Source organism: Lepidochelys kempii, chromosome 7 (genome assembly GCF_965140285.1).
Source record: "Lepidochelys kempii isolate rLepKem1 chromosome 7, rLepKem1.hap1, whole genome shotgun sequence".
NCBI classification, from domain to species: domain Eukaryota; kingdom Metazoa; phylum Chordata; order Testudines; family Cheloniidae; genus Lepidochelys; species Lepidochelys kempii.
This window is the reverse complement of record NC_136386.1, coordinates 46,679,966-46,700,238: the sequence shown is the minus strand read 5'-3', so window position 1 is coordinate 46,700,238 and position 20,273 is coordinate 46,679,966. Positions and strand designations below refer to the sequence as shown.

Genomic DNA, 20,273 nt, shown 5'->3' with positions numbered 1-20,273 from the left:
GCCATGGCGATGCAACAGGGGAGCTGCTGGCTGCTGTTTAGGGCCTGTAGGAAAATCTCCAGATCCCCAGCCCTGCCCCAGTCAGGCGCCTTGAGTGCAGAGGGCCCAGCCACACAATGTCCCTCACCCATGAGACAAGGTACCTGCTAAGACAGGGTGTGAGGCTGGACCCTGGGCTGAGGGAACGTGCCTTTGCAGGACCCTCTTTTATCCCCACCATCGACCCTTCATGCATCTCAGCCCATCTCCCACCTAATGGCCGGGGGGGCCAAGCTCATCTCCGCAGAGGGACCGGCAGCCAGGGCACAGCTTAGTCCCTCCCTGTCCATTCTCCCCTCGCACAGTGCACTCCCACTGGCTCCTCCCCCATCATGCCTCGAGAGCCACACCTTCATCCAGAACGAAGCCGACGTTGAGAGCCTGGAACTCGGGCCGCTTCACAAACAGCTCCATGCCCTTGCTGCCCCCGATCTCTTCGTCTGTGCTCAGGGGAAGGGCACAGGGTTAGTGGGCACCAAGCTCTGCCAGGCCCCGTGGCTGAACCCAGCCCTCCCTTTCACCCCAGCTGGTGGCACAGCCAGAGCACCCCATGGCAGACTGGGACCCACAGCAGCTTCTGGCCAGTCCAACTCCCACAGCAGCCAGCTTGTGACTGATGAAAGGCGGGGGAAAGCAGCTGTTTTCCCCAATGCTAGCATTTCCAGCTCCTGCTAAAGCCACGCGTCACCCTCCTCGGCGCTTCTCCATGGTGATGCCAGGCCCCAGCTGTCTGCCATCTCATGGGAACTACTCAGCTCATGGCAAGAGTCCAGAAAGCGGGGCGGAGGTAATGCTGGAGCCGTGGGAGGAAGGGCCAACATCAGTGCTTTGGCCAAACGCAGCAGGCATCAGTGGGACTGAACTGGGGTCTGCAATCTCTCCAACCTACCCCATGTAACAGCTCCATGCTCTTCTCCACCTCCTTCCCCAGCGTTCTCACGCTGCCTTGCCAGAGCTCCCCATGAGAGCCTAGAGCCTGGCGCAGTCACCTACGCCAGCCTGCCTTAAATGCAAGCAAGTTCGCAGAGCAGGGCTGAACAGTGAGCGAGGAGGACACGTCAGGGCCTGGATCCGGCCGGTGCTTTCCAGGCCAGGAGCTCAACGTGCTTTACGCCCACCCATAAACACACTCAAGGCTTGATGTGCTTGGTTTCTCTGAGTGTTTCACTCCCAGGAACACGCTGGTCAGGGGAGTCCCAAAGCTAAGGAAGAGGCAGGGCAGCTCCCATCTCTAGCCCCACCTTCCCACCCCTTCCAGCCAAACTCTAGCAACCAGCTGGCCACGAAGAGCAGCCAGTCACTTACCAGGCACGAATGTCATGTGAACCGTTCGGGGGAAGCGCTTCCCCTCGGCCTTCAGTCTCCGGATGGCCTCGATGTACCTGAACAGGGAGAGACTGGTCAGGAAGCTGGATGCCCCAGGTACTTGCAAGAACCTTGAGCTCAGCCAGTGCTCCAGGCCAGGTGTGAGATGCATGGACAGAGCTGCACTCCCAGATTCCAGCCGGCACCAGCACCCCCTGGTTTTCCCACACCCTGATGTCAGCCAAAGATTCAAGGGGCCTAGTGGGGAGCAGGTAACATATTGGGTGTCCAGGAATGGGGGGCAAGTGTCACGGGGCTTTGGCCACCCCAGCCAGCCAACGCAGGGAGCAGAGCCCCCCAGCCCTGTGCTAGTTATATGACCAGGCAGATACAAGCTGGGACAATATATAAATAACTGGACCTCCACGATAAGAGGCATCTGCTGAGCTTTCAGGATCTCCAGTGTCTATTGCATCACTCAGCTATTGGCGAGGATTGCCAGACTGGCCCAGCCTACCTAGCCCAGTGGCCCGTTTCCAGCTGTGACCAGCAGCTGCACAGCCAGGGGCAAGGCGCCCGGCAAGGGACGATTCCAGAACACCTGCACACTGAGCTCAGGGGAGATCCTCCAGATTTATGCCAGTGTAACCAAGATCAGGATCTGGCCTGCTGGTTCATAGCAAGCATGAGTCAAGAGGGACGGAGCTGTGTGCAGAGGGGGACGTTCAGCTCCATTTGATTGCCCCAGAGAGACAATGGCAAACTAAGACAAGACAAAGAATGGAGGCCAGCTGCACTCACTGGATGGAGACACACTTCATATCCTGGGCCCCCCGGGCATAGATGTTACCCTGAGAGTCCTTAAAGGCTTCGAAAGGATCGTGGGTCCAGTGCTCCTGCAAGGAAGAAACCAGCGCTGAGTGTCACAGAAGGGCTCCCCATGGGGAGCAAGCACGGCTGGAGGGCACAAGCACAGTCCGGCTGGCTCCCAGCATGGCACCCTGACTTTTCCATGGAGGAGAGGGGCAGGACAGGAAGCTGATCTCCCTCCCACCCCACCTAATCCCCATCCCCATAAAAGAAAGGGACAGAACCCTGTTCGGGAGATGGAGAGAGGCCTGGATGAAGCAGCAGACAGGGCTTATGTGGTAGATGGCACCTCAGCCATTAGGAGGTAGATTGGGGGTGGGGGTAGGGGCAAAAGGGATGGGAGTGCGATTTAATGCCAGCCTGACAGTGCTGGAGACTGAAGGGCAAGACAGGCTTCTCCAATGCACTGCTGTCAACACACCTCTACCCAGATCTGAAGGGACAGGAAAGCAATAATGGACAATACCAACCCCCATTCATGCAAGACTGTTAACGGGAAATGTCCTGGGCAATTTCAACTCAGTAGCCGGGCCTCCTGCAGTGGGGCTTCTCAGGGCAAACTGGACTCTAGCACACCCATGACAAAGAGCAGGTGCACGTCTAATCGAGTGCAGTGAGAGCCTAATGCAGCCCATCAGAAAATGGGACTTCATAGTCGCTAAACCCCAAAATACCAGACAGTAGCAACTGAAGTTTGTGGTGGTGGATGGTGAGTGCCAGAGACCCCTCCTGGAGGGTGCAGCCGGACACACCAGGGATCTATCTGATCAAGGGGCAAGCATCAGAACTTCATAGCCGCAGTTCAAGAAGCAAACAAGGGAGTCCCGTGCACAATGGAGAGAATTTTAAAAGAATAAGGTGACAGGCTCTGAAGGCAGCACTATCCCAATGGGCGTCTTTTGCCATCGCAGCACAGAGGCCAAGGGCTAAACGGGGCCTTGGATCAAACCAGCCTCTCAGCTTGAAAATCAGCACACAGCATGGGTGAGGTAAGGGGAAGCCCCAAATGGAAGCGGAAGGTATTTTCCCTGGACAGACCCCACCACCTGCAACAGCAATCTGGACAAAGGCTCGCAGTTCCCCACATTCTACTGCAGGTGGCGCTGTGTTTGCATTACCAAAGGGTGCAGATGGCACTGACCCGCCGCAGGTCCTCAGCAGAGATGGTCCAGGTTTCCCTCCGGCCCAGCGGTGCCCCTGGGCATCCTCCTGAGCTGCTGAGAAACACTCTGAAGAGGGATACTCCCACTTCCCTTCTGGGCAAATAACTGCCCCCTGCCCGCCCATGGGCAGCAGCCAAATCCCAGCTGTAAGCTCCCCTCCCCACAATCCCTCACCTCAAATACCGGCACGACATCCGTGTGTGAGTTCAGCAGGATGGAGCGGAGCTGTGGGTCCGTGCCCTGCCAGGTCATAATGGTGACAACCCGGCCCGGGCACACCTGCGAAGCAAGAGGGAGTCTGTTACAGCAGAAGGGCATGCTCCGCTCTGCTGTGGGTCCGGGAAACCGGGCAGATAGAAAGAGATGACAGAGCAGCCCATGGGTGGGGAGGATGAGGAGGAGCAGCGGGGTTCGCATATAACATGTGGTTGCAAAGGGAGGGGTTGCTTCACCTGGGAGGGAGCAGATTTCAAACGAAAAGAGACTCCTCTCCCTTCTAGGAGGGCAGGAAGGAGGGTCTCACAGACAGGGCACTGGACTGGGAAGTAGGAGACCTGGGCTCAATTCCCAGCTCTGCCACAGACTCCCTGAGCGACCTTGGTCAAGTCACTGCATCTCCCCAGTGCCTCAGCTCCCCATCTGTACTACTGGGATTACAACTCCCTGCCTCACAGGGGTGATGCAAGGAATAAATCCATCAGTAACTGCAAAGCACTTGGATGGCGATGGGGCCCTCCGAGCAACTGGATCGAGAGATCCCAGGCAGAACACGACCTCCTCCCATAAGGACGCCTCAACTATGGAGGGCTCCCAAGCCATATCCAAATGATGCGCCTGGGAGTGTGAAGATCTGGAAGGGGATTTCTTCCGCTTTTCCGTGCTGCCCGGGGCCGAGAGAACACAGAGGAGTCACTCAATTAAAGACTGATAAACAGGCAGCCAATCAAAAAGAAACACTTCTTCCCACAGGGCAGGGTCAGCGTGTGGGACTCATGGTCAGGGAGGCAAACCCGGGGCTGGGATGGTGTGAGGGGGGGAGCAGAGAGGACGTTACAGGTGTATCTAGCTAGTGCTCAGCCAGCACTAACCAGACACCTGTACGGATTGCTCTGCCTGAAGGGGGACTAAGGGAAAGGCTATGGGGACAGGTCAGCACAGAGGAAGACAGTTGCAGACCCAGCCACTCCTGAGACTGCATGGTCCAGGCATAAAGCTGAGGCTGGAGGCAAACCCTCACCCTGAGCAAGGACGCCAGAAGCTACAGATAAATTGAACCCCAAAAGGGTGACCCAAAAGCAAGGAGCCCCTGGGTTCTTGGTCCACTAGGAACTACCAAAACCCCCCATTTCATTTCACTGAAGAGTGAACACCCTGGATTGCTGTGCCTGGAATAAGAAGCTCTAGAGAAGGGCGGGGTGTTACCGCAGGAGCTGGTGAACGAGCAGGGAAAGCTCCGTACCCCCGGAACCATCCAATCCCCCAAGCAAGGGACTTAAACACTGATCTTTCCCACCCCAAGGGCCACCCGAGGGGACACTAGACACAGCTGATGAGGGCAACAGCAAATGCCAGTGGCAGCAGGCCTTGAAAGAATATGGGCTCAGCAATCACTGAAACTACTGAAATGCGCGCACGCCCTGCATTTCCAAATAGCTCAGGGGATCCAGCCAACACGCACACAACTGAGATCCCGTCTTCAGGGAACTTCCCCACATTTTCCCTAGCCCAAGTTTCTGCCGGTCGGGATTCACGCACCCATGAGCCAGGACAAGTCTCAGGGAAAGTCGTGTCACCCCAGGCCTCCTCGGAGGAATGTGACCTTGCTGAGTCCCAGTCTAATTACAGCACATACAGCCGGGATGGATCGACTCAAAAATAGACCGAGAACCTGTAATAGCAGATTAACGGTCTGGCCAAATCTGCAGGGGATTACCGACTGCCAGGGATTCGTACACCAATGGCAAACAACCGCTCACACTGTCACGTTTTGCAGGGTCTCTCCTGCTATGAACTGGGGGGTAGCAAACAAACAGCTCCCTGGCCCATCCTGGACTCCCAATGCAAGGATCATGGATCAAGGGTCTGAGAGGGTAGCCTCTCCTTGCCCAGAACTCCCCCTAGAGCCAGCGAGAGTGTCATGCATGGGAGGGCTCCTGTTCTCAGTCCTATGGGTATGTGCCAATGCAATGCAGCACAGCGAGTCTCTGAAGTAGGGGCCAGAGGGCGTGCTGGCAGGAGGACTCACCGAGCTAATTATTAATATCGATCTTGTTCTATATCTAGACCGGCCAGTGCAGGTTGGGACGAAGGACATCGAGTGCACCACGGAGCAGATAAAGGGCCAACTGCTGTCTCACCGGTGGAAATATAGAGCAACTCCACCATCTCCCAGACTTGCACTGGGGTAACTGAGGTCAGACTCTGCCCCGGTGTGTCTAGGATGGATCTATGCTTCGCTCTACCCAACAAGGCTGAGGTTTAGCTCCTGGTGGCGACCCATGTATTCGCTCCACGCAGGAGAATGCTAATGACCAGGGTGACTCTTCCATGGGTGCAGGTGGGATGGATTCTTGTGCAACATGCTCAGGTCGCTCTAGCCGTTTTTACGGGGATTGATTGCTACTGAAAGACCGGCATCTGCAGACAGGAGTCCTCTGGTTACCCAAAGAATGAGTCTGGCACAAGCAGTGCAGGCCAGCTCCATGCTACTGCCAATGGCCTTCAGCCTGGATCTGGAAGGACCACCAAGGGAAAGGGACGTCCACTCTGGCAGTGCCCACAGGGGTACCAAAGAGTGCTCGTTGCAAAGCTGAATTTGGTGATGAGGACACGTCCTCTGAGAACTGGGCTGAGACCCACCAATTCTTTTTAGATGGGAACGGCTGAACTATCCACTCAGTCATTCCCTGGTTTGCTGAACACCGGGCTCCCAGAGTATCCCAGTCAGTGCCACTTGAGCATTGGAAAGAGGTAAGAATCATAGAATATCAGGGTTGGAAGGGACCTCAGGAGATCATCTAGTCCAACCCCGTGCTCAAAGGACCAACACCAACTAAATCATCCCAGCCAGGGCTTTGTCAAGCCGGACCTTAAAAACCTCTAAGGAAGGAGATTCCACCACCTCCCTAGGTAACCCATTCCAGTGCTTCCCCACCCTCCTAGTGAAATAGTGTTTGCTAATATCCAACCTAGACCTCCCCCACTGCAACTTGAGAGCATTGCTCCTTGTTCTGTCATCTGCTACCATTGAGAACAGTCAAGATCCATCCTCTTTGGAACTCCCCTTCAGGTAGTTGAAAGCAGCTATCAAATCCCCCCTCATTCTTCTCTTCTGCAGACTAAACAATCCCAGTTCCCTCAGCCTCTCCTCATAAATCATGTGTTCCAGTCCTCCAATCATTTTTGTTGCCCTCCGCTGGATGCTTTCCAATTTTTCCACATCCTTCTTGTAGTGTGGGGCCCAAAACTGGATACAGTACTCCAGATGAGGCCTCACTAATGCCGAACAGAGGGGAATGATCACGTCCCTTGATCTGCTGGCAATGCCCCTACTTATACAGCCCAAAATGCCGTTACCCTTCTTGGCAACAAGGGCACACTGTTGACTCATATCCAGCTTCTCGTCCACTGTAACCCCCTTTTCTGCAGAACTACTGCCGAGCCATTCGGTCTCTAGTCTGTAGCGGTGCATGGGATTCTTCCGTCCAAAGTGCAGGACTCTGCACTTGTCTTTGTTGAATCTCATCAGATTTCTTTTGGCCCAATCCTCTAATTTGTCTAGGTCCCTCTGTATCCTATCCCTACCCTCCAGCGTATCTATCATTCCTCCCAGTTTAGTGTCATCTGAAAACTTGCTGAGGGTGCAATCCACAACATCCTCCAGATCATTTATGAAGATATTGAACAAAACCGGCCCAAGGACCGACCCTTGGGGCACTCCACTTGATACCAGCTGCCAACTAGACATGGAGCCATTGATCACTACCCGTTGAGCCCGACAATCTAGCCAACTTTCTATCCACCTTATAGTCCATTCATCCAGCCCATACTTCTTTAACTTTCTGGCAAGAATATTGTGGGAGACAGTGTCAAAAGCTTTGCTAAAGTCAAGGAACAACACGTGCACTGCTTTCCCTTCATCCACAGAACCAGTTATCTCATCATAGAAGGCAACTAGATTAGTCAGGCATGACTTGCCCTTGGTGAATCCATGCTGACTGTTCCTGATCACTTTCCTCTCCTCTAAGTGCTTCAGAATTGATTCCTTGAGGACCTGCTCCATGATTTTTCCAGAGACTGAGGTGAGGCTGACTGGCCTGTAGTTCCCTGGATCCTCCTCCTTCCCTTTTTTAAAGATGGGCACTACATTAACCTTTTTCCAGTCATCTGGGACCTCCCCCAATCGCCATGAGTTTTCAAAGATAATGGCCAATGGCTCTGCAATCACATCCGCCAACTCCTTTAGCACCCTCAGATGTAGCGCATCCAGCCCCATGGACTTGTGCTCGTCCAGTTTTTCTAAATAGTCCTGAACCACTTCTTTCTCCACAGAGGGCTGGTCACCTCCTCCCCATGCTGTGCTGCCCAGTGCAATAGTCTGGGAGCTGACCTTGTTCGTGAAGACAGAGGCAAAACAATCATTGAGTACATTCGCTTTTTCCATCTCCTCTGTTGAGCAACCCAGACCTCTCTGGCAGGAAGACGGCTCGCCAGCAAACGGGAAGCGTTACGTTTCTAAGTCATGAGTTACAGTGGCAAAAGCAGATACAAAAGAGCTGGTTGAGGTGAACGAGCCCAGACGCATGGTAAAGGGGAGCATCTCCGAGGTGGGACTTGGTGCGGAAACATCTGCCACCTGGCAGCGCTGACGACAGCACCGTGACTGGAGCTGTGCTGTACAGAAGAGGCCAAGCGGGGGACACCCCAGACATCCCCTGGTGGTTTCAGGCTCGGACAGATCAGGAATTAATTTCAACGCGGGGGCAGAGGAGCGGGTGGGTTCACTTTTCCTACCTCCACTTTCTGACACCCCAGGCCAAGCTCGGCTGCAATCCGCTCCAGGAACCGCACGGCCACATCTGAGAGAGGGAGAAAGCAGGAAAGTTACAGACATTCAGCTGGAATCCCCTTGCTGTTTCCTTGCACCTGTTGTATCTCTCCCATCCGGGAATCCTCATCCTGCACTAGGAAGGGGCTGTCTGCACACCCTAGCCCCTCCCGTCCCATCTCCAAAGGCCCCTTGCCACAAGGGGGAACCCTTTGGAGCAGCAATGCTGCAAGAACATCAGAAGCGCAGACTGCAAAAAGGTTGTCGTGCCTAGGCTCCATCCTGGTGAATACTGTGGCACGCAGCCTATGCGGTCGATAGGCAGGTGCACGGTCTATACAGCCAAGCACACAACTCCCAGCAAAGCGCTGTCAGTAACGGAACATGATTGCAGCACTAAGCCCCAAGAATGGATGTATTAGCAGGCCTACCATCAACAATCTACGCATGCAGCCTCTGTCACGGCTAAGAGATCTGCCACGTAGCGGGGCAAGCCTCAGCTTTCCACTCTGTACAACACCTAGCACAACAAGTTCCTGATCCCTGGCTGGGGCCTTAGGTGCTATCGCAACACAAAAAAAATGAACCACCATAATCTGTCACTAGGAAAGCAGTTGGGAAGAGGAGCTACAAATAACAGAGCAAAGGCATTAAAGAGACATTGAACACATTTAATAGACTTTATCTCCCCAGGTTCTCAGGCCCGTAATCCCTGCTGCTTCTCCCCTTTGCCCCATATGCCCCCTCTGCTCCTTCAGCTGCCACTACCTGCGCCAACGGGAGTGGTTTTCCCATCAGCATAGGTAATCCACTTCCCCAGGAAGCGATAGGGAAGTCAACAGAAGCATTCTTCCGTGGACCTAGCAATGGCTACAATGGGGTAAACAACACCATTCCGGGTCAGGTAAACTACACCATAAACTACACACCCTGCATGGCGTAGTTAAGCCAACCTGATTTTCTAGCGCAGATCAGGCATGAGTCTTCACTAGACACTCAGTACAACAAGGGGAGGGGCTCGCCCATCGCTGTAGTTACTCTGCCTCCCCTGAGACACGGCCGCAAAGTCAACAGAATTTTCCCATCAACCCAGCGCTGTCTATGCTGGAAATGGCCCACCTTGATTATCATACACATTGTAAGAAGAGTGATCACTTTAGATAAGCTATTACCAACAGGAGAGTGGGTTTGTGTGGGGGGCGGAGAGGGGGGAGAAAACCTGGATTTGTGCTGGAAATGGCCCAACTTGATTATCATACACATTTAAAAGAGAGTGATCACTTTAGATATTACCAGCAGGAGAGTGGGGTGGGGGGAGGTATTTTTTCATGCTTTGTGTGTATAAAAAGATCTTCTACACTTTCCACAGTATGCATCCGATGAAGTGAGCTGTAGCTCACGAAAGCTTATGCTCAAATAAATTGGTCAGTCTCTAAGGTGCCACAAGTACTCCTTTTCTTTTTGCGAATACAGACTAACACGGCTGTTACTCTGAAAACTGGGGTTTAGGTTGGCTTAACCGTTGCTCAGGGGTGTGGATTTTTCACACCCATGAGCAACAGAGCTGGGTTGACCCAACTTTTTAGCGTTGACCTGGCCTATGGTTCAGTACCTTTGTGGATCTGGGTGTTAAGCCCTTCTGTCCTTACTCAGGGAAAACGCCCACTGAGTCAATAGGCCTTTTGCATCAGTAACGACTGCAGGATTTGTCCCCTAATTAGGAGCTATTTAATATTCCCAACTGAGCGTGTGTGTATCCGGAATGCGGGGCAGTTAATTACAAGTGAATTGAAAATAGCCAGAAAGAGGCTAATTTGGATTGGTGGAAGGAGCTGCCAGTTTTCTCTTTCCATCCAGCTGTACTGGGACGAGCCATTTTATATCTTCTCATTAAAGAAACTGAACTGGGAACCTTACATCAGCTCCCAGTTTGGCTTTTTGACTAAGAGTCTGATCCAATAACCACTGAAGTCAACGGGAGTCTTTCCATCTACTTAAGAACATAAGAACGGCTATACTGGGTCAAACCAAAGGTCCATCTTGACATTAGCAAAGCTTTTAATACGGTCTCCCACAGTAAAGAAGTATGGATTAGATGAATGAACTATAAGGTGGGTAGAAAGCTGGCTAGATTGTCGGGCTCAACGGGCAGTGATCAATGGCTCCATGTCTAGTTGGCAGCCAGTATCAAGCGGAGCGCCCCAAGGGTCGGTTTTATTCAACGTCGTTATTAATGATCTGGATGATGGGATTACTTCCACCCTCAGCAAGTTCGCACATGACACTAAGATGGGGGGAGAGGTAGATATGATGGAGGGTAGGGATAGGGTCCAGAGTGACCTAGACAAATTGGACGACTGGGCCAAAAGAAATCTGATGAGGTTCAACAAGGACAAGTGCAGAGTCCTGCACTTAGGAAGGAAGAATCCCATGCACCGCTACAGACTGGGGACTGACTGGCTAGCCAGCAGTTCTGCAGAAAAGGACCTGGGGATTCGAGTGGATGAGAAGCTGGATGTGAGTCAGTAGTGTGCCCTTGTTACCAAGGAAACCAATGGCATATCGGGCTTGTAGTGAGGCGGTGTGGTTCCCCACCACCCAGGAGAGAGACTGGACACCAGAGTGGGCGGAGCCAGGGAGCTCTGAGCCCGCCCCCCAGAAGGTCAGACATTGCCCCGGCAGTATAAAGGCCTGACCTCAGAGCTCACTAAGAGAGCAGTGGCCGGGGAGGCCCAATGCCTCCGGCCTACCTTGTGATTGGGAAACCCCAGTGGCCTGTGGTACGCCCGAGGACTGGCCCGATCTGCCCCGCAGCAGCTACCCAGACTGGGAGTTGCCAAGCCTGCACCACGCCACCTACCAGGAGTTGCCGAGTCTACCCCTTGCCAGCTATCCCGAGGAACCCATGATGCTGGACCCCCGCTGAGGACACCACCCTGACCCAGGTACCTCAAGAGGGGGAGTCGGGAAGTAGCCCGGGGGCAGCCGACCCTAGTCTGGCTGCAGCACTGCCAGAACCCATGTCAGTGAGTGGCGGCCAGGATCCACACTGACGCAGCAGCGGGTCCTCTGCTGCTGCTAGGGCCCCAGGCTGGGACGCAGTGGAGTAGGAGGACCTGTGTACCCCCTGCCACCCAACTCGCAGGTGGCAATCTCCCCCTCTCCCAGGCCCTTTGGACCAAAGGCCTGGGCTCACTGTTTACGTGCTGTTGCTGCTCAGCCCCTGCCTGAGGGCCTGAGCATCTGACTCAACGTTGCCCCGCCATGACCTAGGACCTGGGCTCACTATGTTTATTTCTGCCCTCACAAAGGCCGCAGAGGAAGACTCCCATGGCCGAACTAATTCCCCACAAGACATCTTCCCAAGTTTAGTGAGGCGGTGTGGTTCCCTGCCGCCCTGGAGAGAGACGAGCCCCGGCTAACCTCTCTACACGCTGTTTTAGTAGGAGCATTGCCAGCAGATCGAGGGAAGTGATTATTCCCCTCTATTCGGCACTGGTGAGGCCACATCTGGAGTACTGCGTCCAGTTTTGGTCCCCCCACTACAGAAAGGATGTGAACAAATTGGAGAGAGTCCAGCAGAGGGCAACGAAAATGATTAGGCGGCTGGGGCACATGACTTATGAGGAGGGACTGAGGGAACTGGGGTTATTTAGTCTGCAGAAGAGAAGAGTGAGGGAGGCTTTGATAGCAGCCTTCAATTACCTGAGTGGGGTTCCAAAGAGGATGGAGCTCGGCTGTTCTCAGTGGTGGCAGATGATAGAACAAGAAGCAATGGTCTCAAGTTGCAGTGGGGGAGGTTTAGGTTGGCTATTAGGAAACACTATTTCAACAGGAGGGTGGTGAAACACTGGAATGGGTTACCTAGGGAGGTGGTGGAATCTCCTTCCTTAGAGGTTTTTAAGGCTCGGCTTGACAAAGCCCTGGCTGGGATGATTTAGTTGGGGTTGGTCCTGCTTTGAGCAGGGGGGTTGGACTAGATGACCTCCTGAGGTCCCTTCCAACCCTGATATTCTATGATTCCATCTAGCCCAGTATCCTGTCTTCTGACAGTGGCCAATGCCAGATGCTTCAGAGGGAGTGAACAGAACAGGTAATCATCAAGTGATCCATCCCCTGTCACCCATTCCCAGCTTCTGGCAAACAGAGGCTCTAGACACCATCCGTGCCCATCCTGGCTAATAGCCATTAATGCACCTATCTGTTATGAATTTATCTAGTTCTTTTTTTAACCCTGTTATAGTCCTGGCCTTCCCAGCATCCTCTGGCAAAGAGTTCCACAGGTTGTCTGTGGATATTGTGAAGAAATACTTCCTTTTGTTTGTTTCAAACCTGCTGCCTGTTAATTTCATTTGGTGACCCCTAATTTTTGTATTATGAGAAGAGGTAAATAATACTTCAATGGGCTTTGGATCAGACCCTTGGAAGACATCTCTTCTGACAATGCATGCGCACACACACAGTTACTAACCCACAGCCATGTTACATGCTGGTTTAATGAGAACTGTATTTCACTCAATATGAAACTGAAGCTCCCAGTCCATCCAAGATGAGGATTAATACAGCACCAGCTAAAATAGCTTCAACCGGGTTTGGCTGGCCAACTCCAACAGGGGGAAGACACATTATAAACAGATCATCTGTCTTAACTCTGTTGGCTCACGGACTGGGCAGACACTGCTGCCGTGACGCAAGGGTCAAAATCCATCTGCTCTGTGATTGATTAATGTTCAGAACAACAAGGAGATGTGGCCCCATGTGGAAGAGAGCTCCGAAATGTGGGCTTTGTGCAGCAGCTCAGTCCAAAGAGCAGCCACATGCCTCTTAGGCAGACAGACCGGTATGAGTGAGTGAGTGGAGGGGTCTGATCTGGTGGCATTTTCCACCCACTTTGCCCAGGCGTGAATGACAAGGTGTGATACAGTGGAGAATCAATCTAAGCATCATCCCAGCCGTGGGTGAAACAGATGGTGGAGGCAGCTCCTGCAAGGAGGTTCCCAAATACCAGGGGCAGCAGAAAGCGCTGTTCAAGGAAGGCGGCTGCCAGGAAGGCTGTTCCACAGCCTGGAATTTCAGTCCCCATCTCACATTACCAGGGATTTTCCCATTCTAGAGGCCAGCATGAGCTGTGAGGCCAGATCAGCCTCTTGGCCGGGTTGCACAATCACTAGCAAGTCTTGCTAGGGCTCCTTCTGCCCCCAAGGAGCGGCTCATTTGCCAAGGTTCAGGGAACTTTCCGACCAGTGTCGGAGAGATTGGCATACCATTTCATTGCGAACTGCCCCGCCCCACTCCATTTTGACTGCTGTCTTCTTTTTAAGCTTGCACATCTGGCTGGTATTTTTGGGTCTTTGATGAAGTGGGTTTTCACCCCCTCTAACAACACTCAATATTTTCAGCATTCATTTGCCGTCAGCGATGGAGGTCTCAGGCTCTGCATCAGGCGGAACCAGCGCAGGCAGCAGCAATGCTATCTAGCTTCCCCCACATTGCACTGAGCCCGGCCTTGAGCTGGCAGGGCAGGACACTTCAGCCCCCGTGGCCCGCTCCACCTTTGGCCAGTTGTGAGGAGGCCAAGCACAGCCAATGATGGGGGTGGTTTGGGTGACATGGACTCCTCTGGATTCACACCCACCGACTCACTTCCAATCACGAGCGGGTGTCTTTGCAGGGAGGGGACAGTTTTAAGAACTAAGTGGTTCTACCAGACGATCACGGATTCCTCTGCAGATCATACAGGGCGGCACCCCTGTCCCGTCTCCTGCAGGAGAGCGCTGGGAGCAAAAGCCCAGCACTGCTCCAGAAGGGTGCCGAGAGCTTTCTGCCCAGCATGCGAGGTAAGAACGTTGCCACCGGCCGTCGCAGCAGCGAGCCAGTTGCCTGGCCATCTCCCTTGCCGGCTGGCGGCATAACCCTCCCCCAGTGCTCATGCTGCCTCAGCGGCTTGCCCTGGTTAAAAAAAAAAGGGAACCAGCCTCCTTACCATAGTTGGGCTCGGGCTGGACTGTCTTGAGTCTCAAGTACTCTCGGAAGAGCGTGACTGAAGGATGCTCTCCGGGCTCCTGGCTTCTGACCTTCTCCCCTGTCCTTTTAGGGTCTCCCTCAGGCAGCATGACGTCCATCTGCCAGGATATCAAGGCCCTGTGAGGAAGGAGAGAGGATGCACAGGGGAAAGGAATAAAATCGCCATCCTGAACAGCTGTGAATAGACTTTGTCATCAATGTACCGGCCAAATTTCCCCCTGGCATGACTCCACCATCTCCAGTGAAGCAGCTGTATGCAGCAGGGCTGAATCTAGACCTGTAAGTGTAAGGGGAGCGTTGGCTCGAGCTTTCAAAGCTTCCTCTGTCAGGATTCGTTCCACAGCACCAAGTCCGCACCCAGGCATGTCCCTCCTGAAGCTCTGCCTGCCATCACCAGCTTAACTTGCAGGAAACATCGCAATGGATTCTCCAGCGTTAGACACAGAGCCACCAACAGGGGGGAAGCAGCCAGAATCCCCATCCGGGATCGTTCCTCACGACAGCAAGGACCCTGGGAACTTTGGAATGCAGCGTTGTGCCACCGTGCCCAGAAGGAGCTGCCATGTTATCTGTGGCGGGAGGCAGTTAGCGCTAGGGACCAGAGGATGCTAGAGCTGCTTGTGGGACTGGTGAGGTGTCCACCCAGAACTGAGGGGTCAGTCATTCCACAGCCAGCTTGGCCCAACAACTCATAGACTTTAAGGCCAGAAGGGACCATCATGATCCTCTAGCAACCTCCTGCCAGAGGTGAAAGTAAGCCGGTCCGGTCCAGCATACCGGCAAGAGCCAATACACTGTGCCGGACCAGACCGGACCGGCTTCCCCAGGCTGGCGTTTTAAAGGGCCCGGGGCTCCCTGCAGTGGCTGGAGCCCTGGGCCCTTTAAAGTGCCACCCGAGCCCCGCTGCTAGAGCCCCAACGCTCCCTCCCCCAGGACTCCGGAGTACCGGTAAGTCCTTTCACCCCTGCCTCCTGAACACTGCAGGCCACAGAACCTCACCCACCCACTCCTGTAACAGACCCCTAACCTCTGGCTGAGATACTGACGTCCTCAAATCATGATTTAAAGACTTTAAGTGACAGACAGTCCACCATTCACACTAGCTTAAACCTGCGAGTGACCTATGCCCCACACTGCAGAGGAACGCAGGTAAGTTAAAAGCCTTGGACGCCATGTGATCCCCTCCAGACCCCCACATGGCAACAAGGGGGAAGAGTGGCTGCCCATTCCCATTCTCACGGGCATGTCCCATGTCCTGCAAGCCTCCTGGGGCCAGTGGATCTTTATTCTGACCACGCATTATGTTATTCCCCCATGTGCCAACACAAAAGGAAGAGAGGGCAGCTCCCAATGCCACAGCATAAAGACTTTGCCCCGTGTTCAGGTGGCAACCCTAGGAGACGGGGATGAGCAAAATGGGATGGCAGATTGCAAGGGAACATGTTCTGGACCTACTGTCAGGACTCCTGGGTTCTATTTGCAGCTGTCCCACTATGACACTATGGCAACCCACTTAGCCCTGGTCTACACTAGGACTTTAGGTTGAATTTAGCAGCGTTAAATCGATGTAAACCTGCACCCGTCCACACAATGAAGCCCTTTATTTCGACTTAAAGGGCTCTTAAAATCGATTTCCTTACTCCACCCCTGACAAGTGGATTAGCGCTTAAATCGACGTTGCCGGCTCGAATTTGGGGTACTGTAGACACAATTCGATGGTATTGGCCTCCGGGAGCTATCCCAGAGTGCTCCATTATGACCGCTCTGGACAGCACTCTCAACTCAGATGCACTGACCAGGTAGACAGGAAAAGAACCGCGAACTTTTGAATCTCATTTCCTGTTTGGCCAGCGTGGCAAGCTGCAGGTGACCATGCAGAGCTCATCAGCAGAGGTGACCATGATGGAGTCCCAGAATCGCAAAAGAGCTCCAGCATGGACCGAACGGGAGGTACGGGATCTGATCGCTGTTTGGGGAGAGGAATCCGTGCTATCAGAACTCCGTTCCAGTTTTCGAAATGCCAAAACCTTTGTGAAAATCTCCCAGGGCATGAAGGACAGAGCCCATAACAGGGACCCGAAGCAGTGCCGCGTGAAACTGAAGGAGCTGAGGCAAGCCTACCAGAAAACCAGAGAGGCGAACAGCCGCTCTGGGTCAGAGCCCCAAACATGCCGCTTCTATGATGAGCTGCATGCCATTTTAGGGGGTTCAGCCACCACTACCCCAGCCGTGTTGTTTGACTCCTTCAATGGAGATGGAGGCAATATGGAAGCAGGTTTTGGGGATGAAGAAGATGAGGAGGAGGAGGAGGTTGTAGATAGCTCACAGCAAGCAAGCGGAGAAACCGGTTTTCCCGACAGCCAGGAACTGTTTCTCACCCTAGACCTGGAGCCAGTACCCCCGAACCCACCCAAGGCTGCCTCCTGGACCCAGCAGGCGGAGAAGGGACCTCTGGTGAGTGTACCTTTTAAAATACTATACATGGTTTAAAAGCAAGCATGTGAAAGGATTACTTTGCCCTGGCATTTGCGGTTCTCCTAGATGTAGTCCTAAAGCCTTTGCAAACGGTTTCTGGGGAGGGCAGCCTTATTGCGTCCTTCATGGTAGGACACTTTACCACTCCAGGCCAGTAACACGTACTCGGGAATCATTGTAGAACAAAGCATTGCAGTGTATGTTTGCTGGCATTCAAACAACATCCGTTCTTTATCTCTCTGTGTTATCCTCAGGAGAGTGAGATATAATTCATGGTCACCTGGTTGAAATAGAGTGCTTTTCTTCAGGGGACACTCAGAGGAGCCCATTCCTGCTGGGCTGTTTGCCTGTGGCTAAACAGAAATGTTCCCCGCTGTTAGCCACAGGGAGGGGGGAAGGTTGAGGGGGTAGTCACGCGGTAGGAGGAGGCAAAATGCGACCTTGTAACGAAAGCACATGTGCTATGTATGTAATGTTAACAGCAAGGTTTACCCTGAAAGAGTGTATCCACTGTTTTATAAAATGTGTCTTTTTAAATACCGCTGTCCCTTTTTTTTTTCTCCACCAGCTGCATGTGTTTCAATGATCACAGGATCTTCTCCTTCCCAGAGGCTAGTGAAGCTTAGAAAGAAAAAAAAACGCACTCGCGATGAAATGTTCTCCGAGCTCATGCTGTCCTCCCACACTGACAGAGCACAGACGAATGCGTGGAGGCAAATAATGTCAGAGTGCAGGAAAGCACAAAATGACCGGGAGGAGAGGTGGAGGGCTGAAGAGAGTAAGTGGCGGGCTGAAGACAAGGCTGAAGCTCAAATGTGGCGGCAGCGTGATGAGAGGAGGCAGGATTCAATGCTGAGGCTGCTGCAGGACCAAACCAGTATGCTCCAGTGTATGGTTGAGCTGCAGCAAAGGCAGCTGGAGCACAGACTGCCACTGCTGCCCCTCTGTAACCAACCGCCCTCCTCCCCAAGTTCCATAGCCTCCACACCCAGACGCCCAAGAACGCGGTGGGGGGGCCTCCGGCCAACCAGCCACTCCACCACAGAGGATTGCCCAAAAAAAAGAAGGCTGTCATTCAATAAATTTTAAAGTTGTAAACTTTTAAAGTGCTGTGCTTACAGTGCTGTGTGGCATTTTCCTTCCCTCCTCCACCACCCCTCCTGGGCTACCTTGGTAGTCATCCCCCTATTTGTGTGATGAATGAATAAAGAATGCATGACTGTGAAGCAACAATGACTTTATTGCCTCTGCAAGCGGTGATCGAAGGGAGGAGGGGAGGGTGGTTAGCTTACAGGGAAGTAGAGTGAACCAAGGGGTGGGGGGTTTCATCAAGGAGAAACAAACAGAACTTTCACACCGTAGCCTGGCCAGCCATGAAACTGGTTTTCAAAGCTTCTCTGATGCGTACTGCGCCCTCCTGTGCTCTTCTAACCGCCCTGGTGTCTGGCTGCGCGTAACCAGCAGCCAGGCGATTTGCCTCAACCTCTCACCCCGCCATAAACGTCTCCCCCTTACTCTCACAGATATTGTGGAGCACACAGCAAGCAGTAATAACAGTGGGAATATTGGTTTCGCTGAGGTCTAAGCGAGTCAGTAAACTGCGCCAGCGCGCCTTTAAACATCCAAATGCACATTCTACCACCATTCTGCACTTGCTCAGCCTGTAGTTGAACAGCTCCTGACTACTGTCCAGGCTGCCTGTGTACGGCTTCATGAGCCATGGCATTAAGGGGTAGGCTGGGTCCCCAAGGATACATATAGGCATTTCAACATCCCCAACAGTTATTTTCTGGTCTGGGAATAAAGTCCCTTCCTGCAGCTTTTGAAACAGAATGCAAAGTTCCTGAAGATGCGAGTGTCATGTACCTTTCCCGGCCATCCCACGTTGATGTTGGTGAAACGTCCCTTGTGATCCACCAGAGCTTGCAGCACTATCGAAAAGTACCCCTTGCGGTTTATGTACTCGGCGGCTTGGTGCTCCGGTGCCAAGATAGGGATATGTGTTCCGTCTATAGCCCCACCACAGTTAGGGAATCCCATTGCAGCAAAGCCATCCACTATGACCTGCACATTTCCCAGGGTCACTACCCTTGATATCAGCAGATCTTTGATTGCGTGGGCTACTTGCATCACAGCAGCCCCCACAGTAGATTTGCCCACTCCAAATTGATACCCAACTGACCGGTAGCTGTCTGGCGTTGCAAGCTTCCACAGGGCTATTGCCACTCGCTTCTCAACTGTGAGGGCTGCTCTCATCTTGGTATTCATACGCCTCAGGGCAGGGGAAAGCAAGTCACAAAGTTCCATGAAAGTGCCCTTATGCATGCGAAAGTTTCGCAGCCACTGGGAATCATCCCAGACCTGCAACACTATGCGGTCCCACCAGTCTGTGCTTGTTTCCCGAGCCCAGAATCGGCGTTCCACAGCATGAACCTGCCCCATTAGCACCATGATGCATGCATTGGCAGGGCCCATGCTTTCAGAGAAATCTGTGTCCATGTCCTGATCACTCACGTGACCGCGCTGACGTCACCTCCTCGCCCGGTATCGCTTTGCCAGGTTCTGGTGCTGCATATACTGCTGGATAATGCGTGTGGTGTTTAATGTGCTCCTAATTGCCAAAGTGAGCTGAGCGGCCTCCATGCTTGCCTTGGTATGGCGTCCGCACAGAAAAAAGGCGCGGAACGATTGTCTGCCGTTGCTCTGACAGAGGGAGGGGCGACTGACGACACGACTTACAGGGTTGGCTTCAGGGAGCTAAAATCAACAAAGTGGGTGTCTTTACATCAAGGAGTATTTCAGGCAGGACTTCACGGAGGGTTCCAATAAGAAATGGTGCACCTAAGTTATCGTTCTTATTGAAAAAGGAGGTTAGCCTGGCCTCTGATTGATACATGGCTAGATTTACCTCGCTGCACCTTCTCTGTGAGTGACTGCAGTGTGACCTAGAGGAATGAGTCCCCTAGACAGAGGAGGAGGCAAATGAGTACAAAACAAATCTGGTCTATTTCTTGTTTTGACCCACTCCATCTATCTTTTACATCTTTGGCTGGCAGCAGACGGTGCAGAAGGACTGCATGCCATCCACATCTCATGGCTGCTCGGCAGAAGATGGTACAGTACGACTGCTAGCCATCCTCATCTCTTGCCTGCCTGGCAGAACATGGTACAATACGACTACTAGCAATCCTCATCTCTTGCCTGCCTGGCAGAACATGGTACAATACGACTACTAGCAATCCTCATCTCTTGCCTGCCTGGCAGAAGATGGTACAGTACGACTGCTAGCAGTCCGTATCGCCTGCCCGCTCACCATAAGACGGTTCAATAGGACTGACTGCAGGACTAAA

The 20,273-nt window shown here is 53.1% G+C and overlaps 2 protein-coding genes across 5 annotated transcripts in view; one reads left to right on the top strand and one right to left on the bottom strand.

Moving 5' to 3' along the window:
• ACY1 (aminoacylase 1) overlaps positions 1 to 20,273 on the bottom strand; it is a 451,002-nt gene that overhangs the window by 6,078 nt on the left and 424,651 nt on the right. For 2 of the 4 annotated variants that reach the window (XM_073352544.2, XM_073352545.2), the window contains exons 2-7: positions 14,408 to 14,565; positions 8,391 to 8,455; positions 3,552 to 3,656; positions 2,146 to 2,240; positions 1,345 to 1,421; positions 390 to 479 (exon numbers count right to left, since the gene is read on the bottom strand). In XM_073352544.2, coding sequence (XP_073208645.2) covers positions 390 to 479; positions 1,345 to 1,421; positions 2,146 to 2,240; positions 3,552 to 3,656; positions 8,391 to 8,455; positions 14,408 to 14,546 — 571 coding nt within the window. In that variant the 5' untranslated portion in view covers positions 14,547 to 14,565. Of the gene's footprint in view, positions 1 to 389; positions 480 to 1,344; positions 1,422 to 2,145; positions 2,241 to 3,551; positions 3,659 to 8,390; positions 8,456 to 14,407; positions 14,566 to 20,273 lie in introns of all 4 variants that reach the window. The other 2 variants (XM_073352547.2, XM_073352546.2) reach the window with 1 other exon arrangement.
• Positions 15,995 to 18,111, top strand: LOC144930735 (myb/SANT-like DNA-binding domain-containing protein 7). The gene is made up of 2 exons (XM_078853737.1): positions 15,995 to 16,902; positions 17,492 to 18,111. Exons 1-2 carry the CDS (start codon positions 16,321 to 16,323, stop codon positions 17,507 to 17,509), a joined length of 600 nt encoding a protein of 199 aa, XP_078709863.1. The 5' UTR covers positions 15,995 to 16,320; the 3' UTR covers positions 17,510 to 18,111.

What these genes read in the sequence shown, in the direction of transcription:
- LOC144930735 (XM_078853737.1), top strand. Translation starts at nt 16,321, where the DNA reads ATGCAGAGCTCATCAGCAGAGGTGACCATGATGGAGTCCCAGAATCGC.